We start from the raw sequence: 23915 nt of genomic DNA on the forward strand, positions 1-23915 counted from the left end.
TTATTGATATAAAAACACCACTTTGGAAGTTATAGGTACGTTTATGAGGTATACTTTTATAAAAAAAATATTTTTTAAAAACACCCCTTTTTAAAATAATGGTATCAACCAAACTCCATTTTGTAAATTTTTTTTTTCTACATTAAATGGAACTCAATACGTGTTGTTTACACTGCTATAAACAAAAACTGTATACTGTAAGTATTTTTGGTTAAAATAAGTATATAAGTTTGTACTTTTTCAATATAGAAAATCTGTGAAAAATGGCAAAAACATCAAAATTTGGATAATTGACCGTTGTCATGGCAACGGAGGCTAAAAATTAAAATGAATGTTGTAGATATGCTTTTTATTGAAATGTCTATTCATGGTAAAAATTTGAGAGAAATCCATTTTTTCACATCTGCCACCAAATCTTTGATTTTTACAGACAATGGCTCTTAAATATTATTATCAATCAGTAAGGCTAGTTTCAAGGAACTAATCCCTAAAAGACAGTGTTACAATAGAAGAGGTGAGGCAAGGTGAGTGTAGTGTGCAAGGAGGTGATGATGTTAGCTGGTAATGTAGATTTCAGTTTATTTAGTACATCAATGGTTTGGGAGATATTATTGGAAATTTAAGCTAAATGAAGCTTCCAGTTTAGTTTGTTGAACACCAATTGTGCTGTCAACTTGTTTAATAGAAGTGTGATCGATAAATCCAAAGTGTTTGCTATCAACAATAAAGTTACATTCGGAGATATCTGAGATCTGTTGTTGAATCGATAACAATCTTGTGTTTAGTAAGCAGGTTATCCGTCCATCAATAGACCACGCGGCTTCCATTCACTCCAACAATTTGTTTTCTTAATTATTTTGCAGAAATGTAATGATACTTCCATGTTTCGATGCCGTACCCTTCGATTAACAATTTTACCCTATTTTTTAGAAATAAGGTTCTCGACGCACGTAACTAAAGTTGTTCGCAATGCTTGCGTACGTGTAGATAGATTTGTTTACAAAGTGTATAGTGTGCATGTTGTGAAATAGCGTTAAAGATAACGTCTACGTGCTCCTGCGAAAGTTCTCTATTAATATTTATTAAATGATGATGATGATAATGACGACGATGATGATGATAGATAATATTTTATATAGGGCCTGGTGATGACACAATAGTTTTAACTACACGTATAATGGAGTGCAGTTGTGGCTTGGTGGCTATGATGCTTAGCTACCACTCCAAGGGTCCTGGATTTTTTCTAAGGACAAAATTACAACTCAGAGCCTCTTGTGTATATGTTTGTCTTGTGAACCTCTGAGGGTCCCTAATGATCAGCAATTGCTGGATGGATCACCCTCATTAAATATGGTCCAAAAAAAAATAATAATAAAGCCTTAGACCATCTCTCTAGTTTGTTGTTGTAGTTTAATGTGGATTGTAAAACGAATGTGAAACAGCATCCTAATAAATTACTTTAACCACTTTTGTTTAATTAGTTGATAACTGTTTTTTTTAGGAATACATTTTCTTGAACATCTGTTCATTAAAACCTGTATACTGTAAATCACATCAGTAAGAACACGTGGGAATGTTAACAAACTATGATTCGCCATAGTGATGAATAATTAGTCATTAAGTAGGCTACAAGTAAAGCGAAATGGTTGGGGCGACTTTTTCTCATTCTCACAGATTTCCTCATCTTATCGTTTCAAATTAATTAATTAAATTTCAATATATCACCGGGCGGTTTAGAATTAATGTTCTATGCCTAATATTGTTATATATATTATTATATATATTTATTATTTTTAATTTCATGTATTGTGAATGTATATACTGAATTAATATATTTCCCCAAGAGAAAAAAAATGACAAACTAATCGGTCCACGTAAAGCGCTTTGATAGTAATGCCACTACAGAAATGTTATGAGTTTATGTAATTTTGGAGTTTTAATCTCAAAATGCTTTTCTGTCTATCTTTTGTTATCATTTTATTACTGTAACCTTTTCACCGAATTGTTTCTGAAATATTAAATGTGATTAATTGTAATGAAATGTATAATAATGTGTATACAGGATCAATACACTAAATGATTTATTAATATTTTCACTCTTTTTCGGCCGAATCCCCTGTACGGTCAATGATACTGAAAGTTAACAAAAAGCGCAAGGAAGGTTCATGGCGGTGCAGGTATATTTACATTTTACAATTTGGAGCAATATGTTTGTGAACAACACTCTACATTTTATTATATTATGTATCGACATTTCTTTTTGTTTAATTTATTTACTTTCAATAAATTGAATTTAATTAATATTGTAAAATAACAATAGATAATAATGATTTAAAAAGGAAATTTTCTGTACACAAGAGAAAATAACAACGTGATCATATGTATATGATACACCAATATTACAGAAACATGAATCAATTCTTGTATACATGCCACCGTGAACTTCCTTCAAAACTACATTAATAGATTTCTAATAAAGAATAATGATGATCTATGAAATGTCACATCAACAAAAACGGTATCAGCTAACCCGCTCTGGGTATACAACACGTTTCCATTTTTGTGTTGTCAATCGATTCATATACCAAGAGCTTTACGACGTGTGCCATTTTACACTTTTGAGTGATGTTTGATAAAAACATTCAATCGTTATCGTGCCTGTGCCTTTTGCAAATTTAGTTTGGTGAAACCTTGTCGCAGAAAGGTGTGAAACTTTGCATAGAAGTGTCACTTGCTCGAGTTAGAATCAGAACAGCAACACTTTAAGAAAAGCACAGCTATATACGTATGAATAAACACAAGTCGATATTTCCTCTAATTAACTCTTCTTCAATAAACTCCACCATACTCCATAGTTAATTTGCAGCTGGATGAGAAACCACACTTTGATTGTTCTATTTTAGTAGCCAGAATCGTGTATATCTTTGAGACAGTCTTCTAAAATTGGTCTGTCATACAGTAAAACTAATCCACACCTGGATAAATGTATTCGGTTGGTTAAAAAAACAACAAGAAAATGCCCAATTCTTCAGAGTTCATATGACAGAAAAGTATTTAGCAGCTAGATTATTAAAAGTCTATCTAGTTGAGTTTTGGAATGTTCCAGTAAAACTTGTTTTACTGTATTTTTTATTTAATAATTGATCTTGAAAAAGCAACATTACTAACATCTGAATACTGATTGATTTTCACTCATGATGTTTCTTAGACAAATATATAAACACCACATGCACAGAATAAAATCCAAATTACAGCTAGTAAAGTACCATTTATTTTACCTTTGCTATGTACTTTTAGACGAGAGTGATGATTAATTGTACGTCATCATACCAAAGTGATCACTTGGAATTCTATGAAGAATAATGGCAATTGTTAATCAATCAACACCCTTAGCAACAGTCATGGTCGATTGATCTATTATAAAATTATCGTCCAGTCATCAATATTGGTAACCGTACAATATGAAGATGAGTTGATATACATCTGGTTCTTGTCTTGCTTGTAGCATTTGGTGTGGTCAATGAATTTTTTGAAGTAAAATCAACAATTCCTACTTCAATGTATTTATTGTAAATAATATACAAGCAATTCAGTTTTTGTCTGTAATGAGGAAAATACAAGCACAGATATTATATTGTTATAATCATTATTTTGTGTAACTCTTTGACCTAACTAGATTTTTACAACATTAAGCACATTAACTAGAGTCAGGGCGTTTAACATTCCAACTTCTTCCTCCAATATCTCATCCTAATCTACACAGGCTGTAACATTATGGAAGTAAGCGCTTGACATAATTATTAGTATCTCGACACAGCCTCCGATATTGTCCTTCCTTGTGTAAAACTGCATATTCTGGTTGTAAAGAAAACGCGTAAAAGACAAATGTCCTTCTTCATAATATATAATAGCAATTTCAATCTCAGTAATAATTATATATTGAACATCAATTTGTTTGCATGTATCTTAATAACACACGCTTTATGGATAACCAGAATTTATTAAGAATATCAATGAAAGATAATTGATCTTTATTAACTTGGGATAATTTTAATAATGTGTACCCTACCATTAATAATTATCTTTCAGTAGAATGTAAGGAGGGCGAGGAGAAGGTTTTGTTCCGTTCTTCAAAATGATAAACATAGGATTGTTTGGCTTGCTTGCGTATTCACATTCATGTAATCAATTGATCAATTCGATCTAAATATACTTATATTTTTATGAATTACCCTCTTATGGGGAAGAAATTACTTTTCCTTATCCTAATTTTTAGTTGTCCAAAACAACCTCTTCTTCACAGTTTAATAGTAGTGGTCGATATGGTTTTATTGAAATGTCACTTCCTATTTCTTCTTTGAACTAATGTTCAAATATTATTTAACTATTTATTTTGAGTCATTGTGAAATTATATCATTATATTTTAGCTCGTGACGCAAGCAGTGTAAAAATAATACAAATTTAGATTATATATACACAATAAAATTAAATATTGATACGTATACGCATGGAGTAAATAATAACTTCTATAACGTCATTGTGATTGTAATATTACATAACAATAGAGTTTGTTTGTAATCGAGATATTAATAGACCTATATCTGACTTCTACGTACACGATGCATAATTTTTATATCCAGTTTAACCTTTGAAAATGTAACAGTAAAAATTAAAATTGTAATTAATGGAGTATTTTGCTGTTAAAAATAACGCGGTAAGACAATGTGACTCTAGCGTACTATAACAGATACTGAACAAAATATATTGTATACTTATCTTATTTGAGGTAGTCTACTTAGTAATAATACGCAGTATCTTAATCTACGGATTGGTCTACGTCAGAATTATGGTGATATAGATATTTACGCCACGTTGGCTTAAACTTGGAGAGACGCAAAGGACGGATATATATGCAAGGCAAGCGAGTTTATCACTCACAAGCGGCAAATCACTTACGTCGTGGCTTACATCCCTGTTCCTAGTGGGAAGCAATCTTAAAGTTGGGTTCCCAAAAAGCTTGGTTCCCACTAGAGACGCAATGCGAAGACGCGAGTTGACCAATGACAAGCAGCAGTTCGAATAATCCATCGCTTGTGATTGGTCGAATGTCCTTGTGCTGCGTTTTCAGTGGGAACTAAGCATTATTAAGAGAAGCAACGCAAGGATGTCGACGCAGCGCAAACGAGTTACCAATCACAAGCGACAGTTGACCATTGGTCTAATCACTTACGTTGCGTTTACGTTATTGCGTTGGGTCTCTACTAAAGCGTGGTTCCCACTAGTCGCTTGTGATTGGTCTAATCACTTACGTTGCGCTTACGTTATTGCGTTGAGTCTCTAGTTAACCAAGCATTAGCACGTACAGCGTTTCACCTTGGTTTAATGCACATTGTATTGCTGATACTAAATGTTAACAAATTTCATTTGATTCTACAATCTTGTAAAACTAGTGTTATTTTGGATAGATCTGGTGCGCTTCGAATTGATAATAATATGCGCATACGTTGTAGAATTGTTATTTCAATGAATAAAACTCCAGTTGAGCACGTCTTGTCTGGATTTCCATAGACTAAAGGACATTAACCTTTCTTCTGGTGCCACTAATCAAATATAAATGTAATTTGTGAATATATGATTAAAATTTACATCACCACATTTGAATTGTAGTGCAGAAAACTCAGGCTATACGAATCATTGAAATAGGCCTACCGATAATATAAAAAAAAAACCTTAAAGAGGAGAGTGAAGTGTGTAAACATTGTTAAAATAAACAATACCGTAACATATTATTATTATTATTATTCAAATATCTGTCAGTAAAGTTTGATATTTTGGCATTATTTTAATTTGCGAATTCCTCCTCATTTTGGATATGTGAAGCACATCTAATAATCGGGTTTTCCCATTTCTCATTTTGCATATAGGCTACAGGTATATTCATTTAATTCATTTACTGTCTTTATTTCAGTCCAGCAACAACATATCACATTATGAAACCTAAATTCACATTTGAGAAGTTGCTTTCGAAAGCTCAAGTATGATGAAAGAGACTGTACAAATGAATTTCTGTGGTTAATGAGACGCGCAACTTGCTACTACGGCGAAAGTGCATTTCGAGCACCTGCATTGTGAATGTTAAAAGCCAAGCTTGCTTGTTGCTGCATAGGCTAGCTTGACAGATGCTGCTAATAGCTAAGCTGTATTTTACCCAAATAACTAAAACTGCTGAATTTGTGATTTATAATAGCTGTTTTAATAGTCAAATTTAACTAGGAAAATGATTATATGATTGATATTTTATTTGAATTATGTTGTTATGTGTTAAAATGACTGTATTATTTGCTAATCGTGGGGCGCTTTATTGTATTGTATTTAGGGCCATGTAACCCTGATCTAATTAATTATGTTAGCCTAGCGATCATATACGAGAATCGTTTGTTTATAGAACGGAACTAACTCGTGTTGCTACTATTGATTGTGTTTAAGGCCAATAGCGTTTTGCATGTAGGCCTAAATATAATGGTATGTCTCCCTCCTAACCAAAAAAAGCTAACTTTAAAAATCTATATTAGAAAACAATCGAGTGCCCGAGGCTGTTTAAGACGAGAAAAAATGAAATTAATTATGTTTTATTCATTAGGCCTAAATGTAAATGCATGAATATGAACAGATGACTTTTATATTGTGATTAGTAATTGAGTACATATTCGTCGTCATGTGTTATTAATGCATCGCCCAACTGTTAATCAACAAGACCATAATGAAAACGCGTTATGATTTATATTTTTTTATCTGCATCCTCATCAAAAATTGATAACAATAGACAGAAATTAAAGCGCTTGTGAGTCATGCGTTTTGATTGGGTAAAACCTCCTGACGTCACTGGTAGTTTGTCATAAATAGCAGACGGTACATTTCAATCGTACAGTCTTTTAATGTTCTAACAGGCGCTGTGTCATGATCTTTATTGAAGACAACAAACTGAGTAGATAGATATTTAAGGCAAGTTTCATATTGATATCTGTCTAAACACAGCGAGTCAGTAACTCGACGTTTGTATCGATTTCCTAATTGCGTTTTACAATTGTGTTGACTTGACTGCGGCCTGGTATTACTCCAGCCAGCTTATTGATCATTTTTGGCGGAATCTTAGACAACTGACAGCGGGAGAAAACAAGTTCTCTTGTAACTTATTTCTTGTTGATCTGGGTGTTTCAGACATCTTGAATAGGCATTTGAGTCACTAACGTATCAAGAAGTTCATTCAGAGTAGCAGATTCAATTGATCGACATTGTTATATTATTTGTTGAACAATAATGTTTTAAAAAGTAGTGTAACAAAGCCGTTTGAAGTGTTATCATGACAATCAAGGGACCACGCGCGCGTAGCGCAAGTGCACCATCTTTGAGTTTTGATGTTCTAGAAGAGTATCACCATGACGGTAGGCCACACATCATACGTGTAATATTGCTTGGATGTTCTGGAGTTGGAAAGTCTGCACTAATTGAGACGTTTGGCTCTTCCTCAGACTCTAATGATGAACTCTCAAGAGAACACGGTAAGGGTTGTTTTTATCTAGCTCAATGTCAATGGAATTCACTTTGTGATTTTGGCTCACTAAATTACGTATACTCACTCATAACACTGAATCTTCACAAGACATGTCATCCAATTTTATACAAAGAGTCTTAGTTTATTGTTGTATCTTATTAATACGATACCGTACTAGCTAATAACAAGGCCAACAGCCATTAAGTCGCGTGCTACAATAATAATAATAATAATAACTGGTACTTGATATAGCGCATTATGCTGAAAGCCTCAATGCGCTTTACAAAGACAGAACATTTTGAAAAATGCATAGTGATACCGGACCGACAGACAGACAGACAGACCGACCGACCGACCGACATAATGAACTATAGAGTCGCGTCCACGCGACTAATAAACAACCACAATTTATTTACAGATTTTAATTGTGTTTATGCCTATTTTGTTTTCTATGAACAACAATTGTGTACTAGATTGCTGTATTTATCAATGAATTGTAGTTTTCTCAATATAGAACGCGATCATAGCTTTAATGGGCATTCATGTAGACCTAGAATTTATACACGTATTGTAATTAATACTTATATTTTTATAGGACTAATTACGATACATATATAATATCTTCTGATACTTTTATTTTTTCTCACAGCGTTCTGGTCTTTCATGCTTGTAATTATTGTATATTGTCCTTAGAGAAATTAGGATTAGCCTAAGTGGATAAAGCATTAATTAGGTCCCTGGGACTTGATGTCGTGAATGTGTAGGTTTGTGGTCACATGATAATCAGGCCGAACTACAGTATGTAATGTATTTTTTTTTTTGTATTAGTTTGTTAATGACTATTAATATTTGTATAGATAACTAGTCTACATAATTTACATGTGATGGATTTCTTACTTATTCAAGGAATATTACACATTATTAGTTTTATAATAAACCTACAGATAGATTTAGAGTAAATCATTGTTATCCACCGCTTCCAACCGGGATCAAATGTTGAAAACTAGACCATGCATACATCCGGTGCTCGCGGATTTTGGCCGCCGGAGCAGAATAGTTAGATAATACAGTAAACGTTGATTTCCGGTCATGCAATATCTTCAGGTGAACGACGTTGCACACATTTGTTTACAAAAACATTGACCGTGGAATAGTACTTTCAATCGTTGAAATGGGAGAATACAATAACGTGATACGATATTACTCAAATTTGCAATGATTTACTTAGGTGGTTTTAAGTTTTTTTTATGAACCACATAGCTGGGTTATGCAATAAACAAAAACTTTTTCTGAACTAACATTAAGATCTTAATAATAATTTATAAACACAGGGAGGAGCACACACAGCCACATACACCTCATTCTCGACGTTCTGTAACATCAGCATAATTACCATCTATCTAAAAGTAGTTGACGACGTCTTCCGACTCTACAAGCACTAACAAGTATACAGCATACAATTCGAGTATAGGCCTAATACTTTACCTTGTGACAACAGACAATATTTGATGTCAATTATCATAATTGTTTCCAATAAATTTGATATTTACTAATATTTTATATTTCTCTGAAATGTCATAATAATGTTTTTATATCCAAATATAGAAATAATAATTTAGTCATTATCCATTTGCCTAAGTACATTGAAGTAAGATAGGATTGATGGGTTTGCTTATTATCCTAAGTGTCGACAGCAGTGTAGTAAGCAGCTCACTTGCTTATTATCTCCATCATAGATCACCGCAATTGTCAATTCTGTCAACTAATCATAGCAGAAACACAATTGAATTATTTCCTCAATAAATTAGTGATGGTTTATCTGATGAAACTTCAACAAGGTCCCTGGATTTGTGAACTCGGGCGTAGTTACAGTAGTACATTAATGATATAACGGTTAAAAGCTTTTATTATTAGTCTTTAACAAGCTAATAATTTAGTAAGTTATTGTGGTTTATTAATTATCAGAAGATAAAACAAACATGCAGTAGTACTTAGGCAAACTATTCCGGGTTCGAATCTCGTTAATTTTTTGCTAAATGCTAACCATAAATCAACAGTTCTGAAAGCACGAGTTTAGAATTAAATCAGCGTGCAGTACCTGATTTTTAAAACAGTGCATATAATAACCTGATATATAGTACGCCTATAGCGTTATTTGAAACGTGTTTTTTTTTTGTCGTATAGAGATATTTGTAAAGGATGAACAACAATATATCTCACTTTCAAGTTAAATTTTAATCTTCTATTTCAGAGTTTAGGTATCTACCTATTTAGTAATTCTCGAGGGCGTATGTAACATTACATGCATACATACATCATTAACTTAGATTTCAAGATAGTTCAGTATATCCAATACAATGTTATCGCTTTAATATGATACTTTAACTTACCTTAGGCCTATGCATTAGTGGATATTGCAACTGCTGAAACTTTTGATAAACTCGTCGAAATAATAAGATGTTTGTCAGATTAAAAGGAATGAGAAAATTATAAATACACTAATCATACAAGGTGAGAGGAAATAAAAATAATGAAAATCTACTACATTTATCAGACGTAATCTCAAATTAGACAAACTGAATCACATTTGAAGTATAAACCATGGACCGATACATTTTTATAGGTCCAAGGGTTAGACCATTATAGTTTTTAAACTATAATGGTGTCGACAGTGATACTAACAATTAAGGCATTTAAGCACATTCAAGTGAGACCATTATTTTGAGTTAAAACTGAAAGCAATTAGTATCGGAAATTGAATTTTCTATATTATTTACATGTCTTCATTGCCTCTGGGTTTATGAATAATTGAGTTGGAGTGCAAAATATTAAATAGTAATAGTATATATAATAATAAACTTAATTTATTGGTACAATTAACAATTTAATAGGTTTTAGCACAATCAAGCTATAGTTTAGAAAGTTACAATGATCGACTGGACTCTCTTTTAGGACAGAAACTTACAAATGTAGTCTTGTGGATCTAATAATTTGAAACTTAAAATAACACACAATAAAGACACCTAATTTCTCGTATGGTATTATGTCTAGAAACTATTACAGCAGCTACAGTTTCTTGTCTCATCTACCACCTTTTTCCTACTATACATTACCCACAGTTTCTCGTCTCATCTACCACCTTTTTCCTACTATACATTACCCACAGTTTCTCGTCTCATCTACCACCTTTTTCCTACTATACATTACCCACAGTTTCTCGTCTCTAGACATGACAACGGAACACCTAAAGATTGTGATGTGTTGAATTTTGTTTCAACACTTTCTATTCAGGGAAGAGTGCAGTTCAACAACAACAGCAAATGTTCTTTTTCTCTCTGTGGCAAATACATTCATTCGTAACTTTTTTTATATTACTTACACACAATCTATAATTATTGTATGTTAAATGTGCCGTACTCGTCATGTATAATTGTTAATGAATTTTTATTGAGGCCTATTTTAGCAAGATTTAAGAACCAGTTACAAAGTAACGGTTGTGTGTGTGAGTGTGTCATACTCCAGTGTAAATAAACGGTGTGAACTAGGACGAGTGAACTATTATAAAATAGTATTTTTGGTGGACGCGTCCATGCCTATAAAAGATGTTAGTGAACCGAGTGTTAACGAACACACATTTACACGACGTAATTGATTTGCTGATGTACAAATGATTCTGCATACATCAGGTCTCCCTTGCTATTTCAAGTTATTGGTTCAATCAAGTGACATTTAAATTGTTTATAATATAATATTCAATCTTACTTTTAGTTATTGGATATTACGTTTTTGACCATGTCACGCGTTTTGATTGAGACAAGTTTAGAGTATCGAATCTGCTTCCAGTGATGCACTCTGTCAACTATTTTAATTTCAGTGTATGGTTTACATGTATGCTAATATTTGTTTACAAAAATTAAATTATATCAGTCTAATCTCGCCCTTGTATTTTGTGAACACGTCACAATATAAGTGCCTCGCATCATAAATATGTCATGCATTTGCTCATTTTTAAAGATCGTGTGTAAACTTTTTTTCTAATAAAATCTATAGTAAATTTCATTGGTTCATGTAATTTAATTAACCTTTACCATAGCTTTAGTAATATTTTTCTTCAGGTATACCTAATACGAGCGATTTAAACTATCAGCATCTACCACACCATGTACTCTTAACATATCAGAAATGAAGTGGAAGTGTGCTGTTTATTAGACATAATAATATAGTTCATTCTTATGGCGCATATAAGCAAACTCTCAATGTGCTGCACATTACTCCGGTCATTTTTTTATATCAAACACCTATGGAAACATACTCCATACTCTGGTAATCAACGCAAAGATATGTTGCTAGCTCAAACTTAGGCCTTAAGATGTTCATTTTCATGTTAGATGTAGCAATAATTTGGCATGAAATGGTGGAATATAATACGTGGTTGGTTTCTGTGAACACATATTATTTCCTGAGATCTATGTGGTAGTCTTACCATGCTCATAAACTATCGTGACCATTTAAATAGGTTTTTCTCAATTTATTTTAAGTCTAAAGGTCATTTCAAATCAACTTTATATTTGTAAAACAATTTAACATGAAAAGGTTAACACTCTATATTTATGAAAACGGCCATCAGTTAACTACTACAGAAATGAATCAAAAGTGGTATCATCAAAGGCCACTAAACAAAATATTCCAATGCTGCCGGGGACGTGGTTCATAAGCATTTCCACTTATTACGTCTATTATCTAATACCATATTAAAAAGCATTGAAGAAGGATCACAATCTGTCGCTTGTCAATGATTTATATTTATTCATTTAATCTGTTTCAGTGTCAAAATTCACAGCTGTTGTACCGTTAGCACAAATTGTCTATTGTCAATAGGCCTATTGAATAATAAGGGATTTAGGCTAATCCAAGGTACATAAATGTATAAATAATTTGACATAATCACGTGTATTAGAACTATGCATTTTTTAATGTTTAATACTACAAAGTCTACTATTATTGTTGTTTGTTTATCACAATTGTTTTCACTAAAGTAGTAATTCCCGTCAATGAGTTGTGTAGAGGTCTAGATGCTGAGAAAGTTTCCAATTCTAACCGTGTGCTTCACATCTTTAATTATTCAATTAAATCAACATAACTTTTTGTCAATACCTTTTATTGATAAGGTATTGATTAGATATTCGTAAGCCATTTAAAATCAAAATTACCAACTGGGCTTGTATTATTCGCCAAACTGTTTGATTTCCTGATCATTTTGTATAACAGGGGGTAATATAGAGGTTAAGAGAAGCAATATTTTCTAAACTTATAAGCTCTTCTTGTGATATTCCCTTTCCATTTTTTCTTCACTGTATATTATGCTTATTTATGAATATTTTTTTAGAATGAAAATAAAGAAAGAATAAACCAAAAGTTGCAGAATTTACTTTCAAAATGTCTCTAATATTAATTACATTATTTTCAAAGGAGTTCACAAAAGATTACCACCATCAATCATTTACCTAAATTGATTCTACATTATTACATGGAGCTAAATACGTACACTGACTGGCATTTTAACTCGAGCGTGTCATGACGTTACTAAATCAGAATTATCTTTATGCAATATTTCAAAATAAAAGCAAAGAATTGATCCATTTGGTTTTGACGTGTCAAAATACAAGAATATTAACGATTTTATGGTACTTTTGCGGATTATTAGTAGGATTTCCTTAGTGTTTCCAGAGAGTTGTTTATTAAAAACAACTCCTGGTGTGTCTAGGAAAATATCGTATGTATTAATATCGGAGGTAAATTCTTAATGTTGATATAAAGTTGTTACATGGTAAACTATTATCATTGAACTTTCCTAAGATAGTATAATATACTCAATATTATTGAGACGACTTGTTAACTGGGTTTCTGCTGAGTTTCTCTACAGAAAATAACGGTATGCCACGACACATATTAGTATTATTGTTTATTTCGTTGTTATGTAAAAACACCAATCACCACAACCTGTTTACACTTTTCTTATTGTTTCTCTAATTAATGTTGTAAAAGATATATATATATTTCCTATTTAGTCCTCTCAAGATTTTTTTTTTTAATTTCACGGTAAATAGAAATAAAAATATATAGTCAAAGACGAACATTATAATGCATTATCTCCATTTCAGCTTGCTTGGTTATGAATGTTAATATGTATTTTATATTCTAATATTTAGATACAAATTGTGAGATTTATGAGAAGAAGATCTTGGTAGATAATGAAGAGGTAGTCATTCAACTTGTTGACACACCGCCATACGGACAGGTAAGCACAGCCAACCAAACATTAGCTTGTTATTTATTTATATTTATTTATTCTTATTTTTTATATACTATTCAGTCAAAAAGACTGTTTCTTTCTTCTGTTAGAAGGCCCAGTTATAATCAGTGGCTGTGTGTACTAGTACCCTGTGGTAACCCCCTGCTCGTCTTGAAAGATGTACTAGGTTCTTTAAAGTGCACATGAGGTAGATGTGTACACTGGTTTATAGCGCTTATCCAAGCGAGTGAGCCTCGCCTCGAACCCTTGCCGATGTTATGGCTACGTAATTACGGTTACACTGTAACCTCTCTGCCACTCACTCGCTCTGATACGTCTTTTAGATAGTACCAGTTACGGTACCAAATTAAAGTACAGCAGTTGAACACTGTTAGAGGGCGCTATTTTATCATGTTTATTTCTGATGTTCTAATGATGTTTGGGTTTTCAAATAAACAACAAATAAAAACACCTGTGGTAAATATCGTAACTGCATATAAATGGTAAATATCATTCACCTAATGGCTAATTAAATGAAACCAACTATCTTGGGTTACCCTGCTTTCATTGCGTGCCATCAATTAGTCATTTGACGTCGACATGCTGAAAACTGACGTTTTGAGGTTGATTTGAAATTCGAAAACATTATTGCATGTCTATAAATTTATAACAATAACAAAATAATTAAAGTTTTGATTCGGAGAAATAAAGATTGAATTTCATCCTAACAGATGACTCAAGTTATCTGGTAATTATAATGTTTAGTTATTAATTTACGCATCAATAATTCTCCTGTGAGAGTTTGGCTGGTAAACAAGATGTGTAAAAATAGAGATGTGATATTAAATGACCTAGATTTAACTATACAGTGTTTTGAATAAGAGCATTTTTTTCAAAACACAAAACCATAGCGCCTCTTGTGACCTGTCGTTGTTGTAGCGAAAACGCAATACTGCTTCGTTGTTGGAATCCAACAATAGCAAATTGCGCCTAGGTTATTGGGTTTGTTGTCTGAAATCAAACTACATTATTATCTTTCAAACCAATTTAAATTTTTTTTTTTTTTATATTATAATAATGTTGCCTTTGTCATACGAGTTCCCAATTAGCACTCAATAACATGTTAACAAAATCTAAGATATACAGTAAAGTATATTATAGTTTTCCATAATCACTGGACATACATTTCTTCAAAACACTATAACGCAGTAACCCGACAATATCCGTTCGGCGTCTGCTTACATTATGAGACCATTGCGACCAATATTACCCCGTGATTTTATCCTACTTAATTAGACCTTATCATAATAAGTTTGCTACATTACCCGTACTTTGACTTTAATATGGCGTTTACACTAATGGTAGGACGATATCACCCGGCAGCTACGAATTAATGGCTGTGTTCACGCAGCCGTCGTCGCCAGCCGTGTTTGGATGTGTACTTTATGCATCGTAACAAACAAAAAAGACAACCTAATAATTATATTGGTTGATAATCTTAAGAAAATGGTCAGGTTTGTCAAAATTTCTAACTCTTCCCCCACCCTTATCTTATCAGTTAATTTCACCTTCTTCGGTTACCCTTTTAATTTTATCTTCTTCGTTGATTTTTTTTTCTTTTCATTTCACTTTCTACGGGGTTTTTTTTACATAATTTCACCTACTTATTTTCGGTCACTCTTTTAAATTTATTATTTATTCGGTTACCCTTCTTCCTTTTAATTTCACCTTCTTCACTTCCTCTTTTCATTAAATTTTATCTTCTTAAGTTACTCTTTTTTTCTTTTAATTTCAACTATACTTCTGTTTTTGTTTTCCTTCCTTTTAATTTAAAATTTTCAGTTATTGCTTTGTATTTTTTTTTTGATCTACTTCAGTTGCTTTCTTTTGTAATTACTTTAATTTGACCTACCCACAGATATCTTTTTCTTTTAATTTGACATGCTAACATTATTTTCTGTACACGTGACCTAGAGAACGGGATTTTACTTTTAGATGTATGACGCACTTTTAATCTATTATTATATAGAATCTAATCAACGCATCGTAGGTCGGACACGGACTAGAAGTAAAGTGCAGAAATTCCTCAGTGATTAGAAAGCATTGTAAATCTTAATGGAATGACACTGGCAAACGTATTTTTCTTTACACGCTAGTCTAAATAAGTTTGTACACAGTATGCTGAAAGATTCTTTAAAAGAAACGATTAAAGGAAAACTCCGGTTTTAAAATATCTAGCAATACGTATATACACTCATCTTGACCTGGCCTTTTTCGGCCTTTCTGGCACTAGATATCATAAAACCTGTGTCGAGGTGAGGAGCTTGAATATGTCCCAATATTGACACATGCGTACAATAAACTAACATGACGTAGTTCGTCGGTCGTCGCAAATGTAAACGTTCACTTCATATAAAAGTGGTGTTATTCGTACACATAACTTGTTACTATCGTGGCGATAAAGTATCATATTTTATATTAAAAATTATAAATGTATGCCCGAGTTATTCTTACAAGATGCTTTGATGGTATTAATATTCATTTTTGATATTATAAGCTTTGGTCTTTACTAATGTCTATTGATCTGCATAACACAGAACACAATGTGAACAACCCCGCGATGTGCACAACAGTAATTAACTATGTTATTGTTGCTCTAGTTTAATTTGTTTTCAATGATACGTGACTGATTTGGGTTGGAATATTTACTGGCAGTAATGATTAATTCAAAATAGCAAATAACAATGTTCCGTAGCATATCATTACTTCTTGTATGCGTCCTTAAGGCAAGACGTGAACGTTTTGTCAATTCGGAAGATCTGTCGTAGGCCGTATTCACAAGCATCCTTAATATTCTCTATAAGATCTGTAGGCCTACATACCATACTATAGGCTACCGATACTGTTCCCAAAACAGTGCGATAGATTAATATGGAATACGTATATATAATAAAATAGGCGTACTTTCAGAATGTAAAATACATGTCGTCAGAAACTTTATTAACAGGTTTTTACATTAAAGTTTTCAGGCATTAAAATAATATGCAATGACAAGTATAAACTATAAACGAAAGAAGATTTAATTTTTAATACGATTTAATTATATTTAGGCCTAATAGTGGGCGCTATTTTCTGAACCTTCTTATCTTCAAATTCCTCTCAGACCGAATTGTGCGTAACTGTTCGATTGTAATTATGTTTGTTCGTGTACCGGTACCCTTTCCCATGTTGGTGTATCTTCTAAATTTGGTAGTAACTTGTTTCACCATCATAAGTCAGCACTATCAATATTTTTTTTGTTTTGTGCAGGAAAATTTTGAAGAAAACGAAGATAGCTATCTAACGGCTGGTGACGCATATCTATTGGTTTATTCAGTTACAGATAAAAGAAGTTTCAAAAAGGCTTGTGAATTAAGATTTAAACTTCGTCGAACGAAGGAGACAGAAACAGATCCAATCATTCTTGTTGCCAACAAAACTGATTTGGAAAGGTCAAGAGAAATTCAATACGAAGGTAAGCATGCGATCATAAAATCTAAAACTTGTCTCCTGGTAAGTGCAAATTATTCAACGAGCGCAACCATTATATAATCAGTACACACGACGGGAGTTTTCACACAAGATATACTATTGTTCTGCCGTTCGTTCGCGTATTATAGTATAACTATCTCATTAATTTTTTCTGCCAAGTTAAAATCTAACCCGTGTGTCGAATCCTTTATACATCTGATAATCCGCGAGAATGGTATGGGTTTGTACACTGCTACCAAATGGCAACCCGAACAACGTTCGCTCCTCGATTATAATCGAAATATCTTTATGCATTAAAAGACCTTATAACAACAGGGCCTCTCCATCACACTGATTTTTAAGCGGAGTTTTGATGCTAATCAATATCTATAAAATATCTCTTAAAATTAATTTTCATTTTTACTGAGTGTACTGAACACAGATGCCTCCCGCGCTGCGATACTGTATCACTATTTCTTCTGTAGCATATGGATACTCGGTATTACAACATCACGCGTGTTTCACATGTATCGCCTAACTCCTAACCTAACCTTAAATGTAAGATACAGGCACCACATATGATACACATGAGATGCTGTATTATCGAGTATTCGATACTTTTCGTGGAAACGTAGAGTTGTAGACACAATATCTATAACACATAACACCACTATTCCCATACACAGACAAGAAGTTTACCTCTAATTGTTACGCAATCCATTTTACACTTAGAATGTGATCTGATTAAATAACTAGCATATAATAATGTGTTTCCAGTGAGTCATCTTTTTTTTAGGAATAATTGGATCTTGTATTCATTATTAATAATCATAAATCAACTCAAAAGGTATATAATAATTGTTTGAAAAGTACAGTATAGAGAAAAAAGATATGGTAATATTTTATCCCAAACACAAACAAAGCACATGCGAATTAATTAAATTATGTAATAACCTCGCTGCAACTGCTATTTTTGTCAAATTGCCATTACAATAACTTTTTATCAAGGTAAACTTTCCTTTTATGGCGTTATGACGTCTATATTAATAATGCAACATACACTCAATACATTCACATAAGTTGACATGAATATTTGAAGATACTATATATATAAAATGATTATAATGCTATTAATATTTGATTTGGTGCAATAATGTATGTCGTTTGTTATGATTTATCTGTAGAAGGACGTCACTTCGCTGCTACGTTTGATTGCAAACTTGTAGAAACATCTGTGCCGTTATCACACAATGTTGATGAATTATTCCTCGGTGTAATACGCCAGTATCGTCTGCGAAAACACGTCAGATCAGAAGACCTTGACGCCAATCACAATCATGAAAGCCCGCGTAGAATGCTACAAAAACGGCGATCGTCCCTTTTGAAACGCGCACGAGGAATGCTGGGAAGGTTACTCCGCCGGAAGCACCCGAATGAGCCTTCGGGTTATAGATCACGTTCAAAATCCTGTCACATTTTAGAGGTGTTATAAAATGTGTAATGCACAAATAAACCTGATGGAAAAACGTACCATATGTAGAAAGAACTCAAACTGCGAGCCTAAATTATTTTGATACGATGTAAAGAATGTATATAAACAGAACTAGATAAACAAAGGTTTATATAATGAAACTTTGAGCTAGAAACGTTGCGCATAAAAATGTATACACTTAAAACGAACACGAAAAGGAGTTGTTGATAAACTGTATAAAGAAAGAAATACGATATAGGCCTACCTCAATTCATCTTGAACATAAACAATCTTCTGTCGCTTCAATGGTCGGTACATTTTTGTTGTAATAGGCCTATTGTACTTGATATATATAGTATTAATATTCATATTATTAATCAGATAAGGCAAAAACATCCTCCTGTAAACATCTTCACATTCATATTTATAAAGTGATATTTAATTATGAATTTGTATATTTGTCATTAACTTCATGTCTGTTGAAATCGAGTAAGAACCGATGTATAACGATGTAGATAACGATATACACAAGCAAATATTACAATTTTGTTTCTTTGATGTTTGCTTGTGTAGACTTATGAAAACTTGTTTTCTGTAGTTTTCCGAATTTCTTCTACTGTTGTACACTGAAAACTGTTCTTGTCAAAATTTGATTGAGGTTGCCACTATAGAGTAGGCTTTAGGAGCTTAATAACATTCAAACGATCAAAAGGAAACAAATAAATAGCTGTAAATCAATCAAACAAATCAAAGGTTGAAACCTTTTCTATTTTGTTAACACAATAATTATAAGATGCATCAAGCCTTGTCTACAATACAGTAGCAGAACTTTAGTTTGTAACTCGAGCGAACTCGAGTTTTCCAAATGTTTTCCAAAGCTTTCCAATGTGAACCAGAGGAAAAAATTCGTCAAACTTTAGAAAACTAGTTTGCAGAAGTTAGACCAAGCACATTCTTTATAAATATATTAATGGCGTTTGTGAACTTGGCAAATCAATTTACAATATTCAGTAGGTCTTGCAGATGAACAAATGTAACTAGTAGGCAGGCACAATAAACGTCTTTAAACTCTGTGCAAACGAGTTTGTAAACTAAGTTATATTTCGTGCTTGTATATATTTTTTAGATAATATTATGTGTTTGGTATATAAGCTTCATTGTATATACTTATTACCATTTGTTTTGTTATTCAAGATTAAGCATAAAACAGTTCTTGATGTTGCACAATGAATTATACTTGTTTTCGGTGGAGTCCTTCTTAGTGCTTAATGCGGCATTACACCAGAAGACGAACCCCTACTTTTCGAAGATGAGTGTACTGTGCTCTTTAACGTGCACATAGGTCCCAGAACCAACGGCTTAACGTCTCGTCCGAAAGACGGTGCTCTGTCTACATGTATTCCAACCAGTTGGAACACATGGAGAGCGACCATGGTATTCGAACCGGGGACCAAGAAAACCTATGGTATTTCACGGTACAGTGTCCAACACATTGGCGACCACCAGTTTAGCCGATTGCGCTATATGCTTTATAACCATAGCCATAAACTATTATACCACACTTCTCTTCTGATGGAGTATTCTATTAATTTTACGAAAAAGAATGGCCAATGTCAGTTTATCCACTCTTAAGCTACCAACCTACACATTGTTTGTTCTTTTATACAGTTCAAATTATTATGTTTTTAATACATTATTATCTGTTGGTATTTAATTGAGCGTGATAGAAGTTGTTCATTCAGATGTTTTCTGATATTATAAAGTTTCTATTAGTCGTTGTATGGGGAATTATTAGTAACATCTATGATAAAAGATACTTAGTGAAGTCTGTTTCACTTGACTATAATACAGAAAGGTTAGGTCTTTAGTAAACTTTTGCTATTTAATGAGGTATTTTCATTTATCGAAATACTCCTTCCCGAAAAAGAAATAAAATGCATTATCAGGAGACTTGATGTCATTTGATGTTGTTTTTTTTTTCAGATATTTTTAAAATGTGATCACTTTAAAAAAAAAATTGATACCAAATAGATATCTGGTATCTGAATTGTTATGCATTGCTTCCCTTTATAGAATACATAACCAATGAATCTTTATATACTATATATTAGGTGCGGTGTCTTTTTTACTTTTTTGTCTTTTCCGTTCATCTCATCGCTTGGTTGTCGTTAGTCAGAAACGACCGTTGTATATCCGACTGAACTATCCCCACTTCTACTTTTTTTCGATGTTCTACCTAAGCCCTTTCCTCATAGACGTGCCAGCCAGTTCCTGTATAGATATGCCTACCTGTATCGTGCCTGCATCGTTACCGGCTTACCAGGGAAGAGTGAAATTGTAAAATGTAAGTAAATTTCACTCTTCCCTGGACATACTATTCACTGTCGTGCCAGGATTATATCTAGTCGAGGTCAGACAAGTCTGTAGTTATTATATTATATATTAGTTCGATGTTTGCCTGAACCTGAAATCGAGCTCAACTCAAGTAGTATACGTATGAAACGCTATATGTGCCAAAATATTTATCTTTTTACTAATATTCAAGTCAAAACTCCGCCTGAAACCCAGACTAGGTTGAGGTATATCCAGTTAATAAAAGTGTCCGTTTAAATACTACTTGTTGAGGGCTCCCTTTATTGTTTATGTTTACGGCGTTCCTAGCAATTATGGTGACGAATTCAATTCCAAAGATTCATTGTGGTCTTTTTTATTGTTTGTTTATGCAATTTATAATATGCACCATATCTTCATCACTTGCTTTTTACTACCTTTAACGGAAAGTTTGTGGGCCTCCTTCTCGAGTTGTGTGGAAACAATACGTGGAAAGAAAAACCTTCCTTACATTTGACTGTACAAGACAGGGATATAACGGCTTTCTTTCTCACAGATTGCTCGTCTCGCACTGCGGGGAATATTCCTAGTAATTTACTAGTATTGATCAGGTGTGGTTGATGCCGGCACGATGCCGGCTGACCCGTTTTTAGTCGCTTGCAACGCGACTCTACAGCTCACTATGGCGGTCGGTTGGTCGGATGGTCAGTCGGTTGGTCGGTCGGTAAACACTAACTCAAATTTGAGCACGCGACTGCAGCCATGTATATGGCCTTGTTTATAGAAAACTCTACTGGCATGGTAATATAGTACTCCGCGTATATTCCAGGCACGCTGTGTGCTCTATAAGAAAAAACATTCAAGAAATCGTCGCAAGGAAGAGTAGACAATATTAATGGCTCATACGTTTTGCATAGGAAATAAAACCTGAATGATTAAAGATAATGAATGCCGTGTACCCGTCACCTGTATGTTTTATTAACTGTCGTTTTTTTCTCGATTACTTGAATGATAAAGTTTATTTATAACAGGAATGTGACATTTGATAAGCACGTTAACATCATCGACTATTCCCATCTATCAGATGACACACTGTGAACCAGAACATGCGCCACCGTCAATCGATTTAAATCTCAGCTTCACTCTTTAAACTTCATCAGCGTAAATATTTCTTTTGCTTTGTGCTTCGTTTATTTTAAGTTATTAGCTATGCCAGTTGCATTCGTAGAATTTTCTACAATAAAATTCAGAATGAGAACAATATTTACGACCCGTCCACTAGCGTAACGTTATCGTATTGCCTTGCCTGGTACTTTAATATGTGTCAGGGAAATAATTTTATTCAATGTTATCCACCTAATTGGCCAATGGCGGTGTTACTTCAGAATATGAGAAGGATGGGTGTGCTTGGCCTAGAACGCACCGTGTCGACACGCGTTAACATTCCTGAAACAAGCCTTTGACGCGTTTCTGAGCAGTTATCAAATCAATTTGTTATCGGTGGTTTGATTGACCTTCTTGTCGGGTAACTAATACCACGTTTCAAATTAAGTGTAGGCCAACCGACTTGTGACACCTTAGATGCCCAATAATGCTTTATCATGGGTCTGAAATGTGATCAGAATTTAAATTTAGAATTTAAAGGGTTAACGACGTATTTCCGTGTGACGTACCCAATAAGTTGGTGATGTGATTTGTGTGGGGATAATTATGACACAGAGTGGTGATTGATTATATCAGGTATCAACATACGATTTCCGTGGTATGGTGCAATGTGACGGAGGAGCGTCGTCGGAAGCAAAAAGACAACTCAAAATAGTTACAAACAGCCTACCAGCAATTTATAAATCAAGAGACTGAGCGGTAAGCCAACAACAAACCCTAACCATAAAATCGGCACAGGGTAAAGAATCCCTCAGCCATTTGTTATGGTAATAGAACAAGTCTGGAGAAACAAAACAAACAAGGTCCAGACCCTGATCACGCCCTATACGTCTTTAGGAAGAGTAAGGGTTACCCCGGTGTCTGGTCCTAGTTTATCATTCTTAGTATGTTGGCTGCTCGACAAAAAGAGTCGATGAAATAGATGTATGGAGTTTCAGGCCAGTTTTGCTATATATATATTTATATACCAAACAAACAAAATAAATTACCATACCGTAGTAACCGGTGTCAAAATACTGTACACGGGGTCACCGACGTCATCCCCTTCTCCAACATTAATCTATTTAAACTCGTTACGTCACGTTTTATTTAATACACAATTTATATTGTACACAATGTACAAGCTCAGTAAAGATGCATACTCTATTAATTTACTAATATTAAACGGATGTATATTTTTCTAAGCCATAACTAATGGAACATACGTAACGCCAACATCTTCTTTTTCTGAGTCTACTTTATTAAAGTAACGGCCATTTGTATGATCTTCAAGGGTAGTTAAAACCCGGATGTAGCTTTTATACGAGAACGACGCTACCATTAATTGGATGCGTACGTAGTTTTCTTGAACCTTATTATTAATATATCATTTGTTTTAACACAGAATGGTCAAAATTCACTCGTTTGGTTTGATTTCTTAGGAAATTCAAATGAACTACATTAATATTTTGATATTCAGTATAAACATCTTCGATGTTGTCCTTTATTTCATAATTTACGGTAGCTCTCACTCTTGGCTGGTAAGCCTTATACTGTCGTTTGTGTGTGTGTTAGCTACAATCTTATTTCAATCTATCTCGGAAACCGAACGTTA

The 23915-nt window shown here is 33.3% G+C and overlaps 1 protein-coding gene across 1 annotated transcript; it reads left to right on the forward strand.

The window, feature by feature from the left end:
• The first annotated feature begins 6949 nt into the window (after positions 1-6949).
• On the forward strand, positions 6950-19542 carry LOC144850145 (GTP-binding protein RAD-like). The gene is made up of 4 exons (XM_078707359.1): positions 6950-7560; positions 13763-13851; positions 17155-17359; positions 18540-19542. The coding sequence occupies exons 1-4, from the start codon at positions 7362-7364 to the stop codon at positions 18845-18847; spliced, it is 801 nt and encodes a 266-aa protein (XP_078563485.1). The 5' UTR covers positions 6950-7361; the 3' UTR covers positions 18848-19542.
• Positions 19543-23915: the final 4373 nt, after the last annotated feature.

This window comes from Antedon bifida, chromosome 8, assembly GCF_963402885.1.
Source record: "Antedon bifida chromosome 8, ecAntBifi1.1, whole genome shotgun sequence".
NCBI classification, from domain to species: Eukaryota; Metazoa; Echinodermata; class Crinoidea; order Comatulida; family Antedonidae; genus Antedon; species Antedon bifida.